The 27,095-nt window shown below is 41.5% G+C and overlaps 1 protein-coding gene across 10 annotated transcripts in view; it reads left to right on the top strand.

The window, feature by feature from the left end:
* The window catches only part of HDAC4 (histone deacetylase 4), a 124,849-nt gene that overhangs the window by 62,007 nt on the left and 35,747 nt on the right, over positions 1–27,095 (top strand). For 6 of the 10 annotated variants that reach the window (XM_083705658.1, XM_083705660.1, XM_083705656.1 and 3 more), the window contains 10 exons: positions 1,485–1,606; positions 5,283–5,414; positions 6,402–6,514; positions 10,828–10,944; positions 11,043–11,241; positions 13,186–13,409; positions 21,913–22,167; positions 23,513–23,699; positions 25,601–25,734; positions 26,451–26,571. In XM_083705658.1, coding sequence (XP_083561784.1) covers positions 1,485–1,606; positions 5,283–5,414; positions 6,402–6,514; positions 10,828–10,944; positions 11,043–11,241; positions 13,186–13,409; positions 21,913–22,167; positions 23,513–23,699; positions 25,601–25,734; positions 26,451–26,571 — 1,604 coding nt within the window. Of the gene's footprint in view, positions 1–1,484; positions 1,607–5,282; positions 5,415–6,401; positions 6,515–10,827; positions 10,945–11,042; positions 11,242–13,170; positions 13,410–21,912; positions 22,168–23,512; positions 23,700–25,600; positions 25,735–26,450; positions 26,572–27,095 lie in introns of all 10 variants that reach the window. The other 4 variants (XM_083705657.1, XM_083705652.1, XM_083705655.1 and 1 more) reach the window with 1 other exon arrangement.

The raw sequence follows: 27,095 nt of genomic DNA, 5'->3' as shown, positions 1-27,095 counted from the left end.
GTCTAGGAAGAAAGAGGAAAATACTAGAAATTATTATTATTATTATTATTATTATTATTATTATTAGAAGCACTGTTGTGCTTTTGAACTGCTAGGTTGGCAGGAACTGGGACAGAGCAACGGGAGCTCAGTGATTTAAACCACAGCACTACCCACATCTTTTTTAAAAAAGTGTCTTTGGCTATGTTTGATGCAAGAAGAAGAACAAGCAAGTGGCAGGTGAAGGCAGAGAAAGGCTATTGGGTGACTGAGAGAAGGTGCCAACTGTTCAACACCTACTTTGCCTCTTGTCTTCATCCAAAAGGAAAGTGATGCCCAACCTGGTGATAACAAAATTAATGATGTGAGGAGGAAGCTGCAGCCCAAGATAGGAAAAGAGATGGTACTTTAAATGAATTCAGATCTCCATGACCTTAAGCGCGGTACCCAAGATGTTTGAGAATGTAATCTCAGAGGCTATGTCTACAATTGTGAGAATTCTTGGGAACTGGGAAGTTGTAATTTAGGGGAGGGGGAAACAGTACAAAGTAAGAAATACATTATATCAACCATATTGTGAAATATCAAGTTAGATATTTGGAAGCATAAAACTGAAAACACTCATGTGGATGAAGGCACACTAACACAAACACACAGAGAAATGAAATCAATGTTCATATTAATCTCCTGGTAAGGACACAGTCTCATAGAGAAAGAAGAACAGCTCTCTAGGGAGAAGAGGAACAAACTGAGCAGCTGTTGAACAAGCCTTTTCAGACTGAATTCTCAGTCTGGCTGGGTTTCCCCAACCACTGAGCGGCTTCCAGCAAAATAAAAAAACATATTAAAATGTCAAACACAAAAAACTTCCCAATACTCTTTATCAGATGGTGGGGACAGAGAGTGGAGATGGGGAAGCTCCAACACTGCTCAAAGGGGACAATGAAGTTTCCCTCTGGAGCACACCAAAACCCTTCCCTGAGTCTTTTAGTAGGATCTTTTTGGCAGAGTGGCTCACCCTAACCAGACCAATGTCTATCCATTAGCTGATCAACAAACTATATGTCCTCTCTGAGCATCTCCATGAAGTGCCTCTGTCATCACCAGCAGTCCTCCCACAGTAGGAGGGTGGAGCTCTAAAGATGCAGTCAAATAATGTATTGAGTTGGTCCTTGAGAGCTTTGAGGCTTCCTACCAAATTGATATTTGCAAGAGCTGCTTACTTGTAGATGGATGAGGTGACAACCTCGAGCCAGGACTTGCCAAAGCCCTTAAAGGACATTCTTCATCAACACTCTCATGGCAGCTCTAATTGCAGATTTGTAACTGGGCGCCTGTCACCAGTAGGAACTCAATCTGGGATTGCAATCAGGGCTGGTTGGTACAGCCATTGGGGGAACTAAGCTTTTCGGTGAAGCCCACGTTAACTATCAATAATCTTGCTTATTGCTTAAGGGGAAAGTAGTGTAAACCGCAAGGCTAGTAATGCCTCACTTTTTCTGTAGGAAGACACAGCATAGTTCTCTTGACCAGAGCTCTCCACCGCAAAGCGGAGTATCAGGCACTTATAATCATCCTGTGCTAGGGATGTATGATTCCAAAGATGATTTTCCACTCAGGAAAACAGGTAAGTCCTACCTTTCGTTGTTCACATAGCATTCTAAAACATTTCTTTTAAAAAGTTACATAATTTGATCTATGTTCATTCATGTGCTTTTGCTTGTACATTTGCCTTTATTTTTTCCTAATATTTATAGTCATTCTTTTCACACCAAAGGTGGCTAAGATTAAAAACACAGTGGTAAGATATTAAATCTTAAAAGAAAACATCAAATAGCATAGTCAGAAGTTAACAGGACACAGCAGAAGAACATGGAGATTAGCAAAACATTGGTAGATATATTGCTATAGAATAATCAGCCTCAGGTAACCATGCTGTCCCTACATGCGCAAAAGCAATGTTTTGGAGCAATTGGGTTTTCCTCAGGAAGGCACTCCTGTTGTGCCCTGAGCAAAAAGGCCATGTATTGTGTACCTGCTTCCCACAGCTCAGGCCGTATGGGTGGGGGTGCATATATGAGGGAAAGCATTGAAAATGCCTGCAAACACCCTCCAAACCTCCTTGCTCAAACTCTAACCCTCTGCAGGCCTCAAAGGTGCAAGTACTCCTGGGATTGCACTTGTAAAGGCTTGTGGGATTGCCAGGTGCTGTTTCTGTGCCATTTTCGTGGTTTCCACACTCTTCTGTGTGAAAACAAAACATTTTTGCCCCATTCTGTACCACTTTTAGGTTTGCTGTGATGCACGCATGTTTGGTCATGTGTGCCTTGAACTCGTGTAAATGGGGAGTTTCCTGTGCGTAGCTTCTCAGTCGAAGCAGTTGGTTCACATAATCAGAGGAAACACAGAAGTGTTGTGGGTAGATGGGGAAATGGGACAGAGTCCCTCCAGTTTCAGGGCCTGGCCATTTCAAAACATTAAGAAGCAGGATTCTGATGAGTCTCTGCGAAAGTCAAGGAAGTGCTGCTCAACTTTCTCTACTGCTGATATATAATTTATTAATCATGGGGTTTTTGAGGGGGGCTCAGACTTGCACATTTTGTGGTTCAAAGTGCAGCTTATGACTTTCCCTTTCTCTAGCTGATAAGGCAGAGCATAGTTAGCAGGCTGGATTGTGAGTAGTTTCCAGGTGCTGGTGATCCAAGTTTCTTTTCCTTTGTTAATAGCCGTTTCTCTGTTGAAGTCTTCAAGATTTGCCCTGCTTATTTTCTATTAGTCAGTTTATAGATCTCATCGTGAAGATTCTGAGATCTTGTCATGGAGCAGCTTCTGCTGCTGGATGTTTGTATACTTATTTACTAATTGTATTATTTACAAAGAGAAAGCTTTTATTGCAAAGAGCTGTGGTTCCAGAAAACAGGAAAATAGGGCTATTATTTCTAATATGCAAAGTGTACAGCATGCTGTTTTATTTTTGCAAAAATGTGGGGAAAGTGTTGTTGCTATGCTGATCAAATTACTGTGACTTTAACACTTCTGTTAAAACAAACTTGTTTGGGTTGTAAACTAGCAGTATGTTTTACCCATAAATATTCCTCTGCAGGCTGATGCTGAGCTTATGAATGCACTAAGTGACATATTAGAAAAATTGCATGGCAACCTTAAGTGCATAATGCAGTGTGGATGTGCAATTCAGTGAGAGCCTCCACTCCTTGTGGTGCGCAAAACACCATGACAATATCTCTGCCCACCCTGGACTTCGTGTTGTGATCGTGGTCCAAAGTCTGGTTCTGCTGAGCATTATTCTTTACTCCAAAATGCCACATCTTGTCAAATTCCTAAATATAGGAGGAAATTACTTCAGATATTGTTCCCTGTAGCAGGTACTAACAAGCTTCTAGTTCAATAGCCTAGCTGGCTAGTGAAGGTTTAAGAACATACCTTTTTGTCCAGGCCTTTCCTGACTCCTAAGGTTCATTTTTTGTAGCTCTGCTGTTTTTATATGTTTACTGTTTTTATGACATGTTTCTGTTACACTATGTTTGTGGTGTTGTACTTAAGCCACTCCATAGGATGGTTATAATTTTTGTGATTTAAAAGCTTGATTCTAATCTAAACCAATATACATAAAAATAAGTTCTGTCTATTTCAGTGGAGCTTAACTATTCTAATGCACTTAGAATTGCAGCCCTAACATTTTAAAGTTTTAAAATGTTAGGTGTCCTTGTGAGTTATTTTTGAACAAAAAGTGACCCCCCCAAATAATTTTATAAATAAAATGAATAATAGTGGTAGGACATTCTCTTTTTCTTTAAATAATTAACTTGATGGCATTGTCTAGTGAATTGTCTATTTGGACTTGTTTCTCTGTCATCAATTTTAAGTTTCCCCCCCCCAGTTCTTCTACTTTATCACTGAGTCATCATTGATTATGGTCAAGTATAATATATTCGTATATGGTCGAGTATCAAAGGAACCTGCAATTTAGGGCCAAAGCAATATATTGTAGATTCATAAGTAGGGCTGGAGTTATTTAGCTCCTTTTTATAAATGTATTTAAATTCAGTTAGATCATTTAGCATGCCTAATCCTGGATTTTGGACATGTAAAATGTTTTTAAACATACTTTAAAATACAACCTAAATTAAGAGCTGGTGTAGCATGGTAACTGAGCTTGGAATCTGGATTTTTTTCCTTCAGATCTTGGAACTAAGTTGCCTTAGACATATCTCACTCGCCCGAATTCCTTCCACCTGCAACATGGAGGATACAAATACTGGGTGATATCCAATGGCGTAGTTTTGTTAGCATAACTTCCCCTCGCTCTCCTCTCCCTGCTCACCCACTGTGATCTCCTTAGATCTGCTCTGGAGGATTGGGGGAAACCCCATAACAGATTTTGGGAGGTTGCAGGGAGAGGAGGGGAATGTGAAATTCCATTGTGCGGCTAGAAGTGTCCGTTCCTTGCATTAATGGAACTACATTGGGTACTTCTCCCAGACTTAGCCTTACATGTTGTTTAAGGATTACAGTTAGACAACATGGAAAGTGCTTTGAACACTACAATACCAAATTTGTTAATAATAAGGAGAATGACTATGCCATGCCACCCCATTGCACTGGCAATGTTTAACATCAAGTTCATACTTGAGCATAACAAACAAAAGTATGCTACCAAGAAAATACGTTCATTCCAGTACACATAGACAATCACCTAACAATGGCTTAAGGAACAATACTTGGGAACTAGCTCGGAGGAGGAGGCAACAGGAGAGTGCAAACTTTCCCTTTAGAACAGACAGCAATTCCATTATTATATGTACATACTTGGGAAACTATAATTTATTTTAACTAACTTTGGTTAGAAGATTGTGCTTTCAGACACTGATTTGTGAACTGACCTTCTCAAGTGAACGAAGAAACTTCCAATTTTCTTGCACTGATGGGCAGAGGAAGTGAGGGCATAGGATTGCAATATAATGGCTGAGGGTGTCGTGTTTTGCTTTCTTAACCACTCTGGATCGCTTATCTAATTACATGAGAGGGCTTCAGCAATATTTGAAATACATTTAATAGATTACTAGCTGCTCAGATTTAAACCCTTTGGTCCATAATGTCTTCCTGAAATGTTGTCTAAATCCATGCTTTCAGATGCTGTTCTAATTCAGTGGTAAGTATGTCTTGTGTTAGATGTTATGTTTTTGGTATAGCAAGTGTTAGGGTTGTTTAAATAAGATATTTTTACTGGGAAACTTATGCATATGATAAGCTTATATTCTCCCTTGTCGCTCTCTTTATTCCAGCATCTGAACCCAATCTTAAATTGCGATCCAGGTTAAAGCAGAAGGTTGCAGAAAGGCGGAGTAGCCCATTATTACGAAGAAAAGATGGACCTGTAGTTACAGCTCTTAAAAAGCGCCCCTTAGATGTCACAGGTAGGTTGCTGACCATGAGCTAATTTAATTTAAATTACAAAATACGTAAATAAGTTGTATAAATATTATGTCTTTTTTAATATAATTGCAATAATCACTGTTTGTTTTGTATTCCTATTCCATTATTCAGTGAGCAATGACTCTCTTTCAGTAAATTTGTTGTATTTTTCTGCCCTTACCCTCCCAGAGTTAGTCCATCTGAGGATTGTGGCTATTCAAATTCTGAGATGTCAGTATATATAGGATATGGGAATGGTGTCTTTTCTTCTAGTAGGCTACAATAATTTTGGTAGTGGTTAAAAAACTGAACTCCAGAGCTGTAATTTCTACTGATGCTTCTAAATTGCCCAGTAACTGAATTATACACCATAAGGGAGCATGTTTTTCTTGATTTTTTGTTAATATATTCTCCTATAATTTTAGAATAAGTGAACACTTATACCAGAAGTGAAAATACTCATTTTTAATGCCTTGCAGCTCTATCAGTTATTATAATTAGAGCTGTAGAATAGGATCCAGAGTGTCCATCACACAAGTTTGTGGAAGGGACAGAGATTTATTTAGGAAAAGGTGGTTTTCATTCATTGTCCTCTTCCCATGCAGCCCCCATACTGCTTCCCACATTATTTATTTACTAGAAAATAATAAATGCTAGGCAAATTATGTAACCGTATGTTTTTAGTTAGTTAGTCACCTCTTGGGTGGTATATCTTGACGTGCCATTGTTTAATATGAACTCTTCTTGTAGCTTTTCGATATAATGATAATTCTTATCATAAATTGTCAATTACTTTATAGACTTGTAATTGTACAATTAATTCTGTACAATCTTGTGTGTATTTGGAATATTTGCAGAGTTGTGTTTAAAAAAATCCAGTTAATTTGTTAAGTTTGTTGAGTTTTAGTGGAAAAGTTGAGAAAATCCTGTTATTTTGTAATATGATTGCATGACAGTGGCATTAATAAATGGATTTCAATGTGTTTTAGACTCTGCGTGCAACAGCGCTCCTGGATCTGGCCCTAGTTCTCCAAATAATAGTTCCAGTAACATAAGCACTGAGAATGGAATTACTGGATCAGTTGCAAATCTTCAGGCGGAGGTAAAATACATTGCTTTGCACATTTGTGTTTCTTTCTACAGTACACCAACTTGCATTATAGATCATGGAGAGCAAAGTACTTTACTTCAAATGTCACAAATTTTAAAGAATATACTGTAAATAGAAAATGTGAAAAACCTAAGTATGCTTCCATTTTTGTCACAGTGAGTCAATATTTACAGATTTTGCCTGTGAAGGGAAAGTTGTATAATCACCAAAGTTCTGAAAAGCATGTTTAAAAAAAAGATTGAATACAAAAGCTGGTAAAAATGCACTGTTTGCAGTGTTATTTAAACTGTGCATACCCATTTTTATTATTGGGTATTTCCATTTTTCAAATATTTGTCACCTTTCCAGATAAATATTCACAGTATGACTTGCTCAATCACCTTACTTCATGTCATGCTCAACCAGTTATGGGGAACCTTTGGCCCTACAGATATTGCTGAAGTGCAACTGCCATCCTCACTAGGCCACTGGCCATGCTTGCTAGGGCTGATGGCAGTTGTAGTTGAGCAACAACTGGAAGACCAGATGTTCGCCACACTCCCCAAGCTGCAATGAGTCCAAATTAGATATGGGTTGCATTCCCCTCCCCATTCTCCCGTGCAGCTAAGGGAAACTCTTCAATAGCCTTTACTTTGCTTTCTAGTCTTGGCTGTTTGCAAACTTGGGCTCATAGTTTATCACTAACTGTTCAGTTTCAAAACAAGCGATCTTTAAGCCCTTGGTTATGAAGCTGACTTGCTTTGAACTAAGTAGTTTAAACCATGAACCAAGGTTCACATGCAACAGAAGAGCCAAAATTAGTGGAAACAAAGTAAAGGCACCCAGAGAAGGATCTCAGGATGATCATGGTAAATGGCAAACTGATCTGGAGATGGACACATTCCACAGGTGGTATTTTTAAAATAGTATTTGTTGTGTTTATGTATTGCCTTTCTGCCAAGGCACCAAAGGGGCTTTACAGTTTTAAAATACTAAAACAAATGTTATAAAATATGGGATTTGTATGTATTTCCTGGCCCTGGATGCTAGGTGGAGGTAATAGTCCTCTTTATGGACCACCATCCAGGAGAAATACTCTTCAGGTGAGACCCAGTGGTCCCACTGCCACCAGCCTAAACCAGTCTTGTCATTGATTAGGGATTATTTTCCACAAAGAAGTATTTTAGAGATAAAATTCACTATAAGAAACAGAATGATAGGAAGATGAGTATCATAGTTCATCAGTATCGGAAGAACCACCGGTTAGCTGCCCCTTCCATAATCAATAGCATCAAGACCACTGAGATGTTCAGGATGGTGAGCCAGGTTGCACTTGCCCTGTCACTCTTCCAACATAGATTATCAAGCAGGAGAACCAAAACAGATTGTGTGCCAAAACCAGACCTGAACCCAGATTGAAATGTATCCGGATAAGGATTCTCATTCAAAAGTGGGCACAACACCCTTGCCCAAGAAGGGGATATTAGAGACCAGACAACGTAATCCTCATGGCCCAGGGATGACACTTCCAGGAGTAGCCTCACAGTCACCTCTTGAAAGGCAGCTGGTCCTGTTCCCTCTTGTAAAGATGCATTCACCACTTCCTGGACTCAGCCAGTCAACCTCTTCCTGTCAGCTGTAAGATGTAAATAGTGAGCAATATAAATAGTGGGCTGTATGCCTCGCAACACCTTTACTACACCACTATTATATCCAGCTCCTCAAAAGATTCCATCAATGGTGTCTCCGAAAAATTTTACACATCACTTGGGAAGACAGGTGAACTAATATCAGTCTACTGGAAGAAGCAAAGATCACCAGTGTTGAAGTAATGATTCTTCAACATCAACTTCGTTGGACTGGTCATGTTGTACAGATGCCTGATGATTGTCTTCCAAAGCAACTTCTCTATTCCAAACTTAAAAATGGAAAGCGTAATGCTGATGGTCAACAAAAGAGGTTTAAAGACTGTCTCAAGGCAATTTTTAAAAAATGTAGTATAAACACCAATGATTGGGAAATAGTTGCCTGTGAGCGCTCCAGTTGGAGAAGACACTCAAACTCAGGACGCAAGGGCTAAGAGGAAGACAAGCTTGGCAAATGATCACACACATGATCAACTCCCGCCTGGAAACCAATGTCCCCACTGTGGAAGGACATGTGGATCCAGAATTGGCCTCCACAGTCACTTATGGACTCACTGTTAAGACCATATTCATGGAAGACAATTTTACTTGGCTACAAGTGATTGCCAAAGATTGTTGTTGTTGTTGACATTTATATACCGCCCTTCATCTGAGAATCACAGAACGGTCAAAACGGATATGCTTTATTTTATCAAAATATTTAGCAGACATGTTACATGATGTCTATGAGGGTTCTTTCACTTTTCTCTGTGGGCCAAACAGGCCTGAAGAGCTTGGAAGCACTCCATTGGGTGGCATGCTTAGGAGAGAATAGTAAAGGTGAGGTGCTCTTCTCTGCCATTACTGCCACTGAGTACTCTTGATAATGGGCTTTTACACATGTTTGGTCTAAGTTGTATATAACAAATAGGTATTGTCTGTGAACTACAATATATTAAAAACCATAGCTATGTTTTTACAGAAACTGAAGCTCTATCTTTAAAACATAACATTCCATCAATGTTTTTTTACTAGTATTCTGACACAGAACTTAATGAACATGAAGCAGATCATACACATGAAGTTGCTTTTGGCATCAATTACAGATTGTATTTCAGCTTGCCCAACACATTAAAATTGGTGCTATTAGACTTACATTTCACACAGTACTTCATAAAATTGCAATTACTGTGAAAAGTGTTAAGGTTGTAACACCTGCTGGTTATGCTGGGAGCCAATCATTAAAGCATTTTTCATGAGAAATAGTATTAAGCTTCTGGTCAGAAGAGCACTGAGATGAAAATGGTCTGAAATACACACAAATGTAATTACAAAAGTGTTCAAGAGATGTATTGTTGAATAGATGATAGTAAAGTAAAGATGATGACTTGCTACTGGGTGAAATCAACAAATTTGTTTAGAAACTCTTTCGCCATACTCAGTGCTGCAAAGGTTGGCATTTCTCCCCCTATAATTATCTTTTTACAGTGCACTGAGAGCAGGCTTATACATATCTGCTTGTTTGAAATGTATGATTAGTAATCAAATGTCACAAATTTATTTCATATTCTCCATTAATCAAGCCCACATCTTTTTAGTGATGGTTCAAGGCCAGTGGAATTCTATGATTTTAAAATTAAATCCAATAGATTTAGTTTAGTAATATAACCTAGCATTATAATATAATAATATGAATAAAAATCAAGGCTGGCTTCAGTGAATGATATGGATCTTCACCCCTTTTCCTACCCCAGCACTTGAGTACTTCTAAATGCACCAGGGTTTTCTTCCTCAGCTTCCTTGATACCTGACAAGCTGCTCTGGGTGGCTTACCTTTAGGTAAACTTTTTGCAGTGTGGTAACAAAGATTGCCTCCACAAAGAGGGAGCAGAAAAGCCTCTTTGTGCACACAGAGGCAACCTTTTGCTAACTTCAGATTCAAATTAGTTGGTGATTAATATTAAAATTCCTTCTAATAATTTTTTTACAACGTATTCTATTAATTTGTAATCAACAACTGTTCCCCCCCCCCTAAAGTTTAGTAGCTGCTATTGCAAACAGTGGATAGTTATATGGAAACAAGCTAATGTCACATGTCTATGTGTTGTTGTGTTCCTAAGTATTTGGGATAAAAATCACTGACTTGAGTGATATGTATATTGGTGCAACCTGCAAGGTGTGGCATATACAGTACAGTTGTACCTTGGAAGTCAAACAGCTTAGTTCTCAAACGTTTTGGCTCCAGAATGTCATAGACCTGGAAGTGACTGTTCTGGTTTGTGCACTGTTTTTGGAAGCCAAACGTCTGACGGGGCTTCCATGACTTCCGAATGGCTGCAAGAGCTTCCTGCAGCCAATCAGAAGCCATGCTTTGGTTTCTGGATTCTCTTCGACTTCCAAGATACGACTGTAGTTGATTTTGCCTACAATTAGATAAACTGGACATTCATTCAGTGTCATGCAGCAATTTTGTCTTAAAATGTATATTTAGCCTTATGATTATAATCCTATTCCCTCTAGGTGCATTGGGCTTTGAGGAAGATTCAGTACAGTTTGATCACCAGTAATTCCAGTTACAATTCAGTTGCCCTTGTCTTTAATGTTACGTTCCTTTACAGACTGATAATGATGATAGATGAAGTGTGTGGTTCTTGTGTTGTCCTTTCTTCTGAGGCAACCATTTCCCCCCCCCCTTTTCAGACCAACCTGGCTCATAGACTTGTGAATCGTGAAGGCTCAGTAACGCAGCTTCCTTTGTACACATCTCCCTCCTTGCCAAATATAACGTTAGGACTACCTGCAACTGCCCCATCCAGTGTAAGTGATGTTTAATGCAAAGGGGTTTTTTTGCGGGGGGTTTGTTTGTTACATTAACTGTTCATAAGCTCAATGTATTACCAGTTATATGCTTGCAGGGGGGATCAGGACAGCAGGATGCTGAAAGACTTGCTATTCCACCCTTACAACAACGAATCTCCTTGTTTCCTGGCACCCACCTCACTCCTTATTTGAGCAGTTCTGCAGTGGAAAGGGATGGGGGAACTGCACACAACCCTCTTCTGCAACACATGGTCTTACTGGAACAACCAACTGCACAAAACTCCTTAGTCCCAGGTGAGCACAACCAGAGCTTTACTGAAAAAGCATGTCTGCGTTCCTCAGAGTCAGTGCCAAAAGCCAAAGGCTAGCTTCAGATATACATATCTCAACTTAATAAACTGAGATATGTACAAACCTTGTGCTGGTGTGCACTGACCTCTCCCTGCCCCTTTCTTTTCTCACTGTGCTGTGATTGAAGTTTTCCTGGGTTAATTAATCATAGTTTTCCCATTGCATCTAAATTTGGGGCCTATGATTACAGAATCTGAAGCCACAGTTTGGAGTTGGTTTCTGATCCTGATTTATCCAATCCTGACTACAGTTCCTTGATTTGGATGCAGTGAGAAATCTATAGTTAGCACATTCATGAAGACTTCAGTTACAGCATGTCAGGAAAGAAGGGGACAAGGGCTTGTACAAGGATGGAGTGCCCATTTTCTCTCTCTCAGCATATTATCTCAGACCAAAGTGTGATAAGTTAAGAGAATACAGATAATGAATTCACAAAGGAAATAATTTGTGTCCACGGTGGATGTGGAAAGGAGAGATTAGGGTGGACACAAAGTGGCTTGAAAGAGGAGCATAATAAAAAGTGCCCGGGGTTCCCCCTGCCAAGGGTTGATGGGATCCTGCCGCTGATGGGCTATGCAAGTGATGAAGTGAACACTGACTGCAGTGATAGCTGTGTTAAGGCGCACCAGACAACATCAGCGAGCAAGTGCCATTTAAATTTCTTCCAGTGCCCCAGATGCAGCATCACTCTGAAGTGACACTGTGTCCAGGAGTATTGGGGAGGAGTTAAAATGATAACTTACTGCATTGGTATGGTGCTTCTCTCAGTACTGTGAAGCACTGGAACTACTGAAGGACTCAACTTGGCTCAGTGAAGGTAGACTACCTGCACCGCAGCAGGTTGACCCCATTCTGTATATCTATATCTATTTCTGTATCCATATCTTGCCTGCTGCTAAGAGGAATATCACGGAGGAGCAGTGAGCAAGCAAACCACTATTTTACTGCTATCACCCATGCCACTGATGTAATGTTGCACCAGAGTGTGCTATATCAGGAACAGATCAAAATGAAAGCTTACTGTAGGTGTGCAGTGCTCTTTTCAGTCACCAGCCAGCCTTGGGGCGCCGCCATTCGCTTGAGAATGCCACATGCTGACAATGGACCATTTTGCTGTTGGTCAATTGCACTGAGTTACGTTGAGTTCTAGTGCTGTAAAGGATGGCAAGAACTTTCTCTCTCCCCACTATCTGCATACAGTCAAACATCGTTCTGCATCCTCCTCCACCCACTTCGGCGATCGTCTGCGGCAAACCCAGAAGTACCGGAATGGGTTACTTCTGGGTTCACCACTTGTGCATGCTCAGAAGTGCTAAATTGCGCCACATGCTTGCGCAGATGCGGCACTTCGCTGTGTGTCATTTTTGGCTTGCGGACAGGCCTCCGGAAGGGATCCCGTCTGCAAAATGAGGTTTGACTGTACTGTTTTATCAATTGGCCATTTTTCATGTTCTCCCCACACTATTGAAAAATGTTGAGCTCCTTGCTCTGGAATTCAGTGCCCATTCTGTACAGTACACAAATAGTAGACTGTGTAAATAGAAGCCGGACACATTGGGGTGTCTGCAGATTGGAAATATGCTGATTAACGACACTTGTGATGGAGTGTGCAACACTTGTCTTTAGGGAAAAAAGGTCTCCAGGACAGCGCTCACTGCTGTCTAGCTAATCTTGACTCTGAGTCAACATCAAACTGTGTCTCATTGTTTATCTTCATCTCTGTTGTTTTAAAAACCTTTCAGCAGCATGACATAACACGGTGGCTGGCTTAATAGCACATGTTCTTACCGTGTGAGTTACTCAAAAGCTATTTTCTCCCTTCCTCTTTTCTTCTTTCTTCTTCTCCGCTGTTTTCCTCCATATTATCTTCAGACTGGTATCTTTCAGGGCTTGGGGCACTGCCCCTCCATGCGCAGTCCCTGGTGGGCACAGATCGACTCTCTCCCTCCATACACAAACTGCGGCAACACCGCCCTTTGGGGCGCACACAGTCTGCTCCTCTTCCCCAGAATGCACAGGCCCTCCAGCAATTAGTGATCCAGCAACAACATCAGCAGTTCCTGGAAAAACACAAACAGCAATTTCAGCAGCAGCAGCTGCACATTAACAAGGTAGGTATGCTGGTCGCTGGCTCTTACTCATGCAATTTTAATGCCCCCGTTTTGAAATGTTTCTTTGCTCTAATATGTACTGCTTATAATTATGTAATGTCAATTTGTCTTCATCCTTGGGATTGCTTACTGTTAGGATCAACGTAGAAAACACAGGGGAAAATTAGACATTAGAAATGTGTACAAAATTGGCTTCCTAAAACTAAGTAGTTGGAAATAAAAAGGATTCCATTGAAAGTCACTTATTTGAGTGAAGTGTGTATGTTTCCTTAATTCATTCACCAGAATACCATTCTGCGTGAAAGGAATTGTTCTGAATACTGAATTAGCACATGGGAACCTTGAATTCTATTCACAGCTGAAAGCCTGACAGACTCCTTCTTCTTAAGGCCATTTGCTGCTCACTTTCTTTCCCTCTCCTCCTAAAAGGATTCTGTATATTGATTATTAATATTTATGAGGTATGTGAAGGCTGAAAGAATTATGTAAGTGTTTAATGTCTAAAATTCCAAGAACCTTTTGAGAGAGTAAGCTGATAAGCTTATTTCCAAATGGACATATAATTCATGAACATCCTGATTTTAGGTGTGTGTTATTCCCCATCCCACCCCCCTCTCTCCATGCCTTACTATAGGCATCTTACAGTTGGAGTGAAATCAGTAACCAGATTGGCTTTCAAACTGTTGTGGTTTCATTTATGGTTATAGATTATTGCTGTTCTTTGATTAAAACCACCACAAGAATGAGTTATATTGGCCTAAAGCTTTGGCTGCTCGTGTAAATTTTTTTCCAGTGAGAAAAGGAGAGACAATTGGGGGGGGGGGGGTAAAGCACTTTGTTTATAGAACAGAGCAAGACAAGATGATTACACAAGCCACTGACGTCATTTTTGTACTTCTGGAAATATGCCACTGCTATGCATGTGCCAGACCTGGACTTCATTCAAATTAGCATACTGATGTAGTTTAGAGCTATTATTTCCATGGAGATTTCATTTGCTGTTCTACAAACATACTTTGTGAAGCAAAGCTTAAAATTAGGGTTATTAGAAGACATGGGTGATGCAATCTCTTTGAAAGTAAATATACTGCAGTTCATTTGTGTCAGTTTTAAAGATCCTATTGCTAGTATTGCACAAAATATGTGTTAAAAGATTTCATTTATTCAAGCTTGAATGCAGACTTTCCTGGAATCAGATTTATTATTTCTAGGCAGACTATCTTTCCCCCCTTTCAGTAGCTTAAAACCTGGATTTAGACTGTTGATTATCTCAATTTCAGGCTTCAACGGATAGTTCCCAGTGTTTCAATCTCATACAATAGCAGAAATATCTCAGTCTGCTAGTTTTGTCTTATAGCAGAGAATCTTAACACTGTACCATCATAGCTGTGTGCAGTTGCTTGCTGTGTGGGTTAGGTCCTGTCCCATAATTATGTTGAAAATAACTAAGAACCCATTTAAAACAAATGTTCAAAGGGAAGAGTAGAAATGCATATGAAGCTGACCAAGGTCCTTTGGCAATGGAATTCAGGCATCTCATTATCTGTGATACTATGGCCAGAGGAAAAAGCTGCTGGCCTGCTTTCTGTTACGCTTTAATGTCACAGTTGAAATGACCAAAGGGTAGCATTGGAAGTTACTGGGTCAGTAGGATCGGGTGACACATGAGCCAAAAATGTTACACCTGGCTGACTCCTTGGTGTGAACAAATGGTCACATAGATGGTCACTAACTGCCCTCCCCTGCTTAATAATCTGGAAGCCCTGCCACTTGACTGTTTGTAGGTTCAGCTATTTCACATGTTGGTACCGTCTTGCTTCCAGATAATGTCAAGGAATAGCGAGTGGGCTGTGAAAAGCTCAACAGAGGCAACATGCTAATTTAGGCTGCAAATTTAACCTCACTTACCTGAATTCAATGTGACTTACTTCTGAGTAGAAACTTTTAGGACTGCCTTGTTAATTACCGTATTTTTCTATGTATAAGACGAGCTTTTTTGATTCAAAAATAAGCTTCAAAATTTAGGCTCATCTTATACATGGGTAGTGCTATGGGGGGATGCGCAAATGGTTTTTTGCCTGAGCCCGAGATTGTAAGTTGATCGTTTGGGGTGTGTGTGTTGAAATTGCAGTGTCCTGTGCACAGCGGAATGATGAGTACGTGCCAACATACTCTATATTGCTTTATTTACATTTCAAAGCTGGTAGGTTACAGAAAAACATCTTGCCTCTGCCGGAGCAGAGAAAGCATCCTCTCTCCTCTAAAGCACGGAGAGAACAACACTCTGAACTGCAAAGAACAGTGAAAAACAGGAAACCAGTGTACGTCACATCCAGTCTCCCTTTCCTGTGGGAAAACCCAACAGCAACTGACTGTGGAATGTAAACACCTGTCTCGTGACAAGCACTTCGCTGCACAGTGAAAGAGAGCAGAAACCAACATCCTCCCCCTTTCTGTGAACATCACTGGGCAGCGTGTTCGTACAATATCAGTACAAACCCAACTTCTGCACATAGGTACAGTGTTGATCTCTTGATACAATCTTGGACAATACATCAGCAGGAATTTCATTACCTGGCATATAGGACACCGTTACGAGCCCCTTCTGAATACGTTCCCTAGCATGTTGCAACTTCAATTGCAAGTGCTTCGTGCTTTGCTTACAACCTTCAGAATTCAGCAAAGCCAAACATGCTTTGTTGTCCTGGTAAACCTGGATTGGACATTTGACAGGAATTTTCATGTCTTTGCACAATTGTAACAACCATTCACAATCCTTAAGTAAATAAGACAGTGCATTCAGTTCAGCTTCACAAGTACTTAAGCTAACTGTTGTTTGCTTCTTGCATGACCAATCAAATAGACCCTGATTGTACATATAGCAAACTCCAGACGTACTTTTTCTGTCTGTAGTGTCACTTCCAAAACTTGCATCTGCAAATATCTCAAGACCACCAGACTTCTGATTGTTAAATCTCAGTCTGTAATGCATAGTGCCTTTCAAATACCGCGCTATGCGTTTCAGAGCTTTCCAATCCTTAACAGTAGGATTGTTGACTTGTCTGCTTAGCAAATTACAGCTAACAGCAATGTCAGGTCTTGAACATCTGGCAATGAAGTTTAGCTTGCCTAGCACACTTCTGTACAGTGTAGTGTCAGAAAATGCTTCTTCAGCGTCATCTACCTGATAACCTGTTGTCATCGGTGTGTCTACAGGGTTAGCATCCATCAGGTTTAGTTTGCTTAACACATCAGCAATTTTCCGTGACTGGTGTACTAGAATGTTACCATCTTGATCTCTCTCTGTTTCCAGAGATAGGTAGTTGTTTACCTCACCAAGATCTTTCATGTCAAAGTGCTTTTTCAGTTGAGCTAGGGCGTTATTGTACATTGTGACATCTTTCCAAAAGAATAAAAGATCATCAACATAAAACAAACAATACAGTTTCTTTTGCCCCTCCTCTTTGACAAATACACATGGATCAGCTTTCCCTTGCTGAAAACCTAGAGAAAACAATACTTCAGTGAGTTTTGTGTGCCAACACCGTGCACTTTGTTTGAGACCATAAAGGGACTTCTTCAGAGCAAAACATATCCCTGTTTTACCTGTACGCCATCAGGTGGAAGCATATAAAGTGATTCATCTAGAGATCCGTACAGAAAAGCTGTATTCACATCATGGTGACTAATGTGTAGATTCTCCTCTGCAGCTAGCTTGAGCATAAGTCTAATGCTCTCATACCTCACGGTGGGTGAGTAGGTCTCATGATAGTCTTCACCTGGTACCTGTGCAAAACCTCTGGCTACCAATCTGGCTTTGTGTCTGACTATCTTGCCATTTTGATCTGTCTTCACTTTGAAGACCCATTTGCTTCCAAGCAGTTTCATTCCTGGAACTACTGGAACAAGGTCCCATGTTTTGTTCCTTTCCAAGGAATCAAGCTCAGCCTTCATGGCATTTAACCATGGCTCAGCTTCCTTTGAATCCAAATCCTGCATTTCTTGGAAACTTGAAGGTTCAAATACCTTCTTGGAGCTTTTAACAGCTGTTACTGCTATCTTAGCAAACTCATCAGCAAATCTCTTTGGAGGTCTGCCTTTTGTGGCTCTTTGTGACCTGCGAATTAGCCTTAAGTCCTCAACACTCTCCTCTTCCTTCTTGGGAGAAAAGTGACCTATTGTGAACAATGGTTCCTCCAATTCTTGATCAGAGCTTTCAGAGGGTCGCATAGAGGCTTTCGCACTCTTGAAATCCTCTGAATCACCCGATTCAGTTTCAGACTCAGAATCAGAACCTTCATCAGTGGGTGTGGGTTGTTGCGGTTGCTTTTGACTATCCTCAGTCTCATCACTGTCATCAGGATAACATTGGAAAATTCCCACATTCTCCCCCCACTTGGCATTGTACTCAACACTTCTTGTGAGCTTAATTGTCTTAGAGTCAGTCATCATTATTCTGTAAGACCCTTTCTGATAACCTAGAAAGATGCCATGCAATCCACGCTTGTCTAACTTGGAGCTTTGTGGTGAGTGAACCCACATGTCAGAACCAAAAATTTTCATGTGTTTGATGTATGGCTTCTTGCCAAACATCTTCTCATAGGGGGTACAACCAATAGCTGAAGATAACCTGCGATTATAACTGTAAACAAAACACGAGAGAGATTCGGCCCAATAACTCTCTGGAAGATTGGCATCATGCAGCAAGGTTTTTAACCCTTGAAGCAATGTCTGATTTGCCCTCTCGCAAAGTCCATTCTGCCATGGCAAGCGAGGACTAGACAAATCGTGTTGAATTCCTTTCTCAGTCAGAAAAGCTTCAAACTGCTGAGAAGTGAATTCCCCCCCACGATCAGTGAAAAGAATTTTTATCTTCTTACCATGCACATTTTCCAACCAAGCACAGAATTCCTTGAACCTAGGAAAAGCCTCTGATTTCTGCTTGAGATTGTACACATAAATATATCTGGAAAATGCATCAATGAGAACCATGAAGTACCTGTTTCCACCCAAAGAGGGCGCTAGTGGTCCAACCAAATCAGCATGAACAATCTGGTATGGTTCTGTAGCTTGCCTACTAGGCACCTTACCTTTCGCAGCCATTTTCACCTTGTTTGCTGCGCATGCCTTGCACTTCATGTGGTACCTGCAGGGTGTAATAGTCATACCTTCAACCAAGGCAGGCATTTTAGATACTGCCTCAAAATTCAAATGACCAAATTTTCGGTGAAAATCATGAATACATCCTGCATGCAAACTTTTGTTAGTACCTGCAATGCAACAAGTTTCATCCTGCACAACATCATCAAAATACAAAACATACAATCGATCAACATATTCAGCATGCAATACATAATTATTTTTCTTTGTGATGATGCACCTTTTGTTCTTAAAGGAAACGTCAATTTTCCGCTCATTCAGCTGTCCAACGCTGAGCAGATTATGTTTGGCATCCGGTACGTAAAGCACATCCTGTATCGATAAGTCCAAACTGTGAAGAAAAACAGTTCCGTAGCCTTTACTGGGGATTGTGTGGTCATCCGCCTGGTGAATCGCACCTTCCTGTGGTGTAAAAGACACGAACAGTCGCTTATTGTTGCACATGTGATGCGTTGCAGCTGAATCAACAACGAAGAAAGATCTAGACGTCTTCTGGACCTTTGCAACCTTTGGAGTGAAGTGTGAGACCATTGCCTTGTGCTGCGTTGTCCTGGACACCGGACCTTTGCCTTTGCCTCGGCCTTTTCCACGCGATGAGCTTCCGCTGCGCTGCTCTGTCTTGGACCTGGGATATCTGCATTCCCTCTTCATATGGCCTAGACGTCCACACGAGTAGCATTTCACTGCCTTCAAAGCTTTGGCGCCATCTGGTGGTTCCACTGCACTCTGGGATGACGTCTGTGAAGACTCCCCCTTACCCATGCAGCTATCACCCTGGCGGTCTGCTTCATTCTGAATCACGGCAGTATCACAGGCTACTGTGAGTTGAGCATTTGGCTGATTGGCATCAAATTCCCCACTTGCCTCAGCCAGCCTTCTGCAGCTAGCCATCATGACTCTGGCATTAGCCTTCTGCGTCATCTCTGCTGCTTTAAATCAAGCTGCTTTATACAAGCTGCGTCTGTGCTGCTTCATTCCAAAGGCAAGTTCAAAAGTGCTTTCTCTCTGCTGCCTTAAATCAAGCTGCGTCACTGTTTTCTGCAGCTGCTTTCTTCCAAAAGCACTTTTAAAAGGGTACTTTCGGTTTCCCCCAGCCTCTACGCTTCTACGCTTCCGTCTTAGAGCCTTTGCCTGTGCCACGGCAAAACGGCCTTAAAAGTTCAAAGTCCAGCCATAAAGCCTTTAATTAGAAGCTGGCAGGCTGCCCGGAGCAGTAGCACATACCTCATCAATCATCTTGACGCGCAGAGCAGATACCGTCCGATCCGTCCCTCTGCCGCTGTTCCGATTCTTTGCTCCTTTGCTCCTTTGCCAGGAGCCCGATTCTACTTCTGGGCGTATTTCTGGGCCCATAACCATTTATGTTTAAATTGCAGTGTCCTGTGCACAGCGGAATGATGAGGAGTACGTGCCAACATACTCTATATTGCTTTATTTACATTTCAAAGCTGGTAGGTTACAGAAAAACATCTTGCCTCTGCCGGAGCAGAGAAAGCATCCTCTCTCCTCTAAAGCACGGAGAGAACAACACTCTGAACTGCAAAGAACAGTGAAAAACAGGAAACCAGTGTACGTCACATCCAGTCTCCCTTTCCCGTGGGAAAACCCAACAGCAACTGACTGTGGAATGTAAACACCTGTCTCGTGACAAGCACTTCGCTGCACAGTGAAAGAGAGCAGAAACCATCAGGGGGATGCCATAAATCGCTCACCCGCCAGAACGCAGCACACAACCCGTCGCTTACAATTGCCGCTTACAATCTCGGGCTCGCACTTTGTTCCGATGTCTGAGAAGAAGAGGAATTTGAATTTGATATCCTGCTTTATCATTACCCGAAGGAGTCTCAAAGCGGCTAACAACCTCCTTTCCCTTCCTCCCCCACAACAAACACTCTGTGAGGTGAGTGAGGCTGAGAGACTTCAGAGAAGTGTGACCGGCCCAAGGTCACCCAGCAGCTGCATGTGGAGGAGCGGGGCAATCGAACCTGGTTCACCAGATTACGAGTCTACCGCTCTAACCACTACACCACACTGGCTCTCAAAAAACTCAGGCTTGCACTTCATTTCAGTGGGTGAGCGATTTTTGGTATCTCTCTCTACCCCCACCCCCAACAATCAAGTGGCCAGTCGCCGCTTAAAAATTTGCAGAACCACTTATCAGCTCCCCGATCACCACCAGCAGCCACCAATCACGTTCCCGCTTGCTGCGACAAGGGCAGCTGTCTGTTGGCTGTCGCATCGGCAAGCAGGAGGGCTAATGGCGGTGATTAGGCAGCTGCGACACAAGCGGTTGTGTGCTGCGTTCCGGCGGGTGAGCGATTTTCGGGATCCCCCCCCCCTCAACAATCAAGCGGCCAATGCCAAAAATCACTCACCCACTGAAACGAAGTGCAAGCCTAAGTTTTTAAGCAGCGATTGGCCGCTTGATTGTTGGGGGGGGGGGGGAGATGCCAAAAATTGCTCACCCATCAGAACGAAGTGCGAGTCCAAGATTGTAAGTGGCAATTGTAAGCGACACAAGCGGTTGTGTGCTGTGTTCTGGCTGGTGAGCGGTTTTCGGCATTCCCCCCAAATAATCCTCCCCCAAAGCTCAAGCCCCCTATTTTTACATGGCCCCGTCTTATAGACGGAAAAATATGGTAGTTTTTAAAATATATAGTTTCCTTTTTCGGTGCCCACATTTTTTGCCAAATAAGTTGTTTAGGATACACAGTGGTTTGGATGCAAAGTGTCCAACATAGTGGAAAGGTAGGAGAGATCTGCAACTCACCCAGGGAGCCTGTTTGGGCCATGGCAAGATCTGTGTCCATGTGCTAAATCTGATTGTATGGTGTAGAGCTGGGCACCCGAAGTGACCTAATCACAAACCAAATCAAGCCAACTTGGTTTGACCCTGGATTTGGCTGGATCGAGTCAGTCCTGGGTCCGATCAGCTACACCTGGAGCAATGCAGGCTTATCAGAGGGAAGGGGGAGTCTGGTGGCAAGCCGGGAGGGGGGAGAAGACATGCTAAGAGCACGTCTGTGTCTCTTTCTCAGTGTCGCCTGAACACAGGAGGCGTTTACACCCTAATTAAAGGCTGTGAAATCATTTCAGGGCCTGAGTGGTTAAATGAAACAGTTGTGAAAATGAGCAAGCTATCGTGTTATTCTTTCGCTTAAAATATATCACATGGACATGGTTTAGGAATTTAGAGTTTGTTATAAGAAGTAAACTGGTTATAAATGGCAGGAAAACTTACTTTTCTCCCATACTTTACAACTGCAAATGGTTTCTTTGATTAGACTTTGCTTTGACTCTGGAGGTCACACTTTCAGTGGTAAAATTTGAGGAATGTTTTCAGATTATGCCAAAATCAAATGAGTCTTCCCGCCAGCATGAAAGCCATCCTGAAGAGACTGAAGAAGAACTGCGAGAACACCAGGCATTTTTAGAAGACCCGTATATTGAGCGGATATCAAACCAAAAGGAAGTCCAAGGGTTGGCCAGTATGGTCCAGGTGAAGCAAGAACCCGTTGAGAGCGATGAAGATGGAGAGTTGCCACAAGAACTAGAACCAGGGCAGAGGCAAGCTGAGCAGGAGTTGCTATTCAGACAGGTAAGACATAGTGCAGTAAATGGCAGCATGCTAATAATACTTGATGAAAATTTTCTGGAGGTATGTATGTTTGTTTGCTCTTCTGAATGGAGATAAACCACATAAAAGACATTTAATAATTGAAACAAAGGTGATTTTGTATAGACATTTTAAAAAGAGGCAGGAGCACTGCTTGTGAAATTGACTTCATCTGGTTTCATCTGAGAAATGTAGGAAAAGGAAGTGATGGACACATTTTCTTTCTCCTTCCTCTGTATTTGCATCATATACAGGCACTCATATTTAATATTTACTGTATTCAAGAAGTGTGACCCCTCATGACTGAATCATTTTTATGAAAAGGTAAAGGCTGTCAACCTGTAGTTGATGCCCATTGAGACAAATCTGTGCCCTAATATGAATCATTATTGTGTATAATTGAGTTTATAGTGACTGAACGGCTTTGAATCTTCTCAGTGTTAGAAGCGGTGTCACAGGAAAGAACTCTGCCTTACACTGAAATGCAAGTTTATTTCGCAGAGTGATCGTTCACCTTTCCATGCACAGGATTATTCTTAAGCCCAACAAGCAGTTTGGGACTTATTTTAACTTCTCAGACCTCACGCTTTTTACTTTTTCTCTTTCTTGCTATCTGTTGAGATCTGTTCTTCTGTCACATCTCTTTCCCATACTCCTTATTTTGCCATTTTTCTCCAATTGCTGTACTTTGTCCTTTTCTTTCTCCACTCAAAAAATGAGTGGGATTTGCTGCTTGTGTCCCACCAGTCTTAGACTATTTATCTTTATTATTATCTGAGATGTTCTTTTTCTGCTGCTTCTTCCTCTTTCTTCTCTTTAGAAAGGTTGGTGATAAGGTAATTAATTCAACTGCCATTTAAAAACAAGACCGCATTCATAAACAAAATGTTAACAGGATATATGAGTGTTACCCATTTGTCTGAATACTCTTTTTAAAGGAACACTGGTAAAAGGCTTAACACGTGAAGTGGTGCAGCAATAAAACTGCTAGCACATTTGCAAAGCTAAGCAGGATCTGGTATGGTTTCAAATTGGATGGTGGGCCACATGTTGCGATTCCTGCATTGGACTAGATCAGCCTTTCTCAACTGTGGGTCCCCAGATGTTGTTGAACTACAACTCCCATCATCCCTGAACACTGGACCTGCTAGCTAGGAATGATGGAAGTTGCAGGCCCAAAACACCTGGGGACCCAAGGTTGAGAAAGGCTGGACTAGATGGGTTCCTTCCAATTCTACAATTCTGATTCTCTGTAGCTGCACCAGCGATTTTATTCATTGTGTCATTTTAATTTGTGTTTGCAATAACAATTCATCCTCCATAACAGCAAGCACTTCTACTGGAACAGCAACGGATTCTTCAGCTGAGGAACTACCAGGCGTCAGTGGAAGCTGCTGGCATCCCAGTGTCTTTTGGAGGACATAGGCCACTTTCTCGTGCCCAGTCTTCACCTGCCTCTGCCAACTTTCCCATGTCTGTACAGGAACCACCCTGCAAGCCACAATTCACAACAGGTAATGGACAGAACTATTCTCACAGTATTAAATTTCACCGTAAGTTCAGTTTTCATTTAGCCTTCTAAATGTATTTGCCAGCAGTTGTGTAGGTCAAGATTTACTTCATTGAGGCAAAGTTGCCATAAGCAGTTTAGTATCCTCCTTTGCACAGAACCCGCCCCCCCCCCAAAAAGCATTATCTTGGTATGGTGCAGAATTTCCTGATAAGAACCAGGTGATAAGGAGGAAGAGAGTTGAAGGCAGTAGAATGAAAACCCCCCAACAAGTTGTCTCTGGAAGTCCTATTTCACCCCTGTGTCTTTTGAGCCAGTCAGCAAAATTATAACAAATCATCATATTTGAAACCTTTTTGGTAGAAAGCATCAAAACCTGTGGGAGCTGTGGTTCTTATAAAACTACATTCAGCATGACCATTGCTCATCCTTTGGTTAAAACAAACTTTTAAAAGCTGCTCTTCTTGGAAAACTGTTTAGTGGCATAGCCCTCCTTCACCCCTACCTCCGACTTTAAAACCTTTTGAATTTTGCAAACGTTTTGGCCAAATTCTAAGAAAAAAACCAAACAAAAAACCTTGAGAGCTTTTGCAAGCATCCTCTACAAATATTTTCAAAATGTGGAGGGTGTATGCAGCCCTCACATCCCCTGCCTGTTCCCCCATCAGTTCTCTCTTCCCCCACCTCCTTTGTGAAGAGGAATGAGTAACCAGTAATGGGAGGGCTCACTTGGCCAACAGAATCCAGAATTAAAAATAATATATTTTGAATAGTCTCAGGAACACTGTTTCCTTCCAGCATGGTGAGATTTGTATATTTCAGTGGTCAGATGTAAAAAAAGAAAAGATGTGGATGGGTGGGCAGCGGGGAGAGTGGTTTGGAGGCTTCTGGTAGGGTTAGGGCTGGGGTCCTTCTTGCACCAAGACACAGACACATCCTTGCTACATCTTCACACGATGGTAATGATGATGAAGTTATTATTTATATGCTGCCCATCTGGCTGGGTTACCCCAGCCACTCTGGACAGTTTCCAACAAAGTATTAAAATACCAAAAAAAAACTTCAAACATAAAAACCTCCCTGTACTGCCTTCAGATGTCTTCTATAAGTCTGATACATGTTTATTTCATGGACATCTGATGGGATGGCGTTCCATGGGGTGAGCATGACTACCAAGAAGGCCCTCTGAATGGTTCACTGTAACCTCCCTTCTCTCAATGCCCCCCCCCCATTGAATTAATTAGAACTGTTGTCTCTTCTCACTGGATGCCAGTAGAAGAGAGAAGAAACTTCGACACTAGCACCAGAATATGCCAAAAATATGCCCATCCTTTTTCTGTTGCCCAGGTTATTTTTTGTGTTTTTGGTTAAAGGTAAAGGGACCCCTGACCATTAGGTCCAGTTGTGACCGACTCTGGGGTTGTGGCACTCATCTCGTTTTACTGGCCGAGGGAGCCGGCATGCAGCTTCCAGGTCATGTGGCCAGCAGGACTAAGCTGCTTCTGGTGAACCAAAGCAGCGCATGGAAACGCCGTTTACCTTCCCGCCAGAGCGGTACCAATTTATCTACTTGCACTTCGTGCTTTCAAACTGCTAGGTTGGCAGGAGCTGGGACCGAGCAATGGGAGCTCACCCCGTCGCGGGGATTTGAACCACCAACCTTCTGATCAGCAACTCCTAGGCTCCTGTGGTTTAACCCACAGCGCCACCCGCGTCCCATGTTTTTGGTAAAGCTGTGTCCAAAAATCAATTCAAAATACTCTACTTCAAAGAATACATTCTATGCACATATAATAATAGTGCATTTAATAATGTAGTTCTGTATGCATCTACTCAGAAGTGTTTATCTCCCAGGTAAATAAGTACAGGATTGCAGCCTGAGTTACTTTGTGTCCTCTAATGCAGGCCTTGTGTATGATACTCTGATGCTGAAACACCAGTGCACTTGCGGCAACACAAACAGTCATCCAGAACATGCAGGGAGAATCCAGAGCATTTGGTCCCGGCTTCAGGAGACAGGTCTTCGTAGCAAGTGCGAGGTAATGGATGGCCTAATAGAATCGGGGAAAGGCAAACAGACTTGTGATACTGGGGAAATGAGGCCTGCCCATATATATAATTTATACATGCAGCATGCTGATAGAACCTTCCTGTCTGATGTGCTAGTGTTGTGGAGTGCTGTTGTTGTTTTTACACGGTCAGGCCTTCAAAAATAGAGTTGTGGTCAAAGGTTACCGTACCCTCTACCACACAGGGATTCTACAACTTCATTTTGTTGTATGTGTACACCAACCTGATACTACACAAGATCAAACTGTTGTTAAATACAAATATGTTGAGTATTAAGACCCACTCCGATCCTCTCATATTAGCTGGTATCAAAAGGCTACATATTGTTTTTCCTGTGTGCACTAGATGAGTAATAGTCAAGCAATATTTTATTTGATGTCTCTTACTTAGTTATTTCAAGTTTTACCACATTATTTCAACACAGTGAGTCCTGCTGAGACAGTTTAATTGCTCATGAATTGTTTTTGTTATTTTCAGTAGCCAGAATAACAAAAACCTGTTTTCATAAAACATCCTAAATTTCTTGGCTTAGTTTGAGAAGAAGAAATTCAAAAATTTAAGAATAAAAATGTGGAAACAAAACATAAGCTTAGAAAATAAACCTATGTTTAACTTCAGTTATATTTCCCCCTATTTGCTGCTTTTTTAGAGTAGATGTAATTCATTGTTTTCTTTTCTTTTGCAGTGTATCCGTGGAAGAAAAGCTACACTAGAAGAACTACAGACTGTTCATTCAGAAGCCCACACACTGCTTTATGGTACCAACCCTCTGAATAGGCAGAAATTGGACAGCAAGAAACTGTTAGGTACAGCAGGGCGTTTAGTCTTCTCTACATCTTTGAGCATCAATCTATACATCCTGACTCTAGTAATCTCTGCATATAGAGATATGCAAGGGACATGATGATGGTCTACTCCTTTTTATCTGGGTTTCAATCCAAAGTTCTGTGATCTTCATTTGCATTCAAGTCTATATAAGCTGTTGTAGGAGAATGCTTTTTTCCAGGGACCTTTCTCACAGATATACATATAGGCACACACACACACACACACACAGCACATTCTCCTCCAATGCGGTGAATTGATAAGCTGTTGTATGTTTATCAAGCCTTGTTCATTTGCAAGGGATCTCTCTATGTGTCTTGTGTGTTGCCTAGAAAAACACAGCCAGACTTTAAATAGTGCTAGCCACATTTAAACAGAAACAAAAAACTTACAGTGGCAGGCAAATGGGATGTTGAAGGCATGACTGTGTACCATATTTTAAGAACAAATAGAAATCTTAAGTTATGTTTTAAGAAATGTAAACTAAAACAACTACAATAATTGC

This window comes from Podarcis gaigeae, assembly GCF_964106915.1.
Source record: "Podarcis gaigeae genome assembly, chromosome: 1".
In the NCBI taxonomy this organism is placed as follows: Eukaryota; Metazoa; Chordata; class Lepidosauria; order Squamata; family Lacertidae; genus Podarcis; species Podarcis gaigeae.
This window is presented reverse-complemented; position numbering and strand designations above follow the sequence as displayed.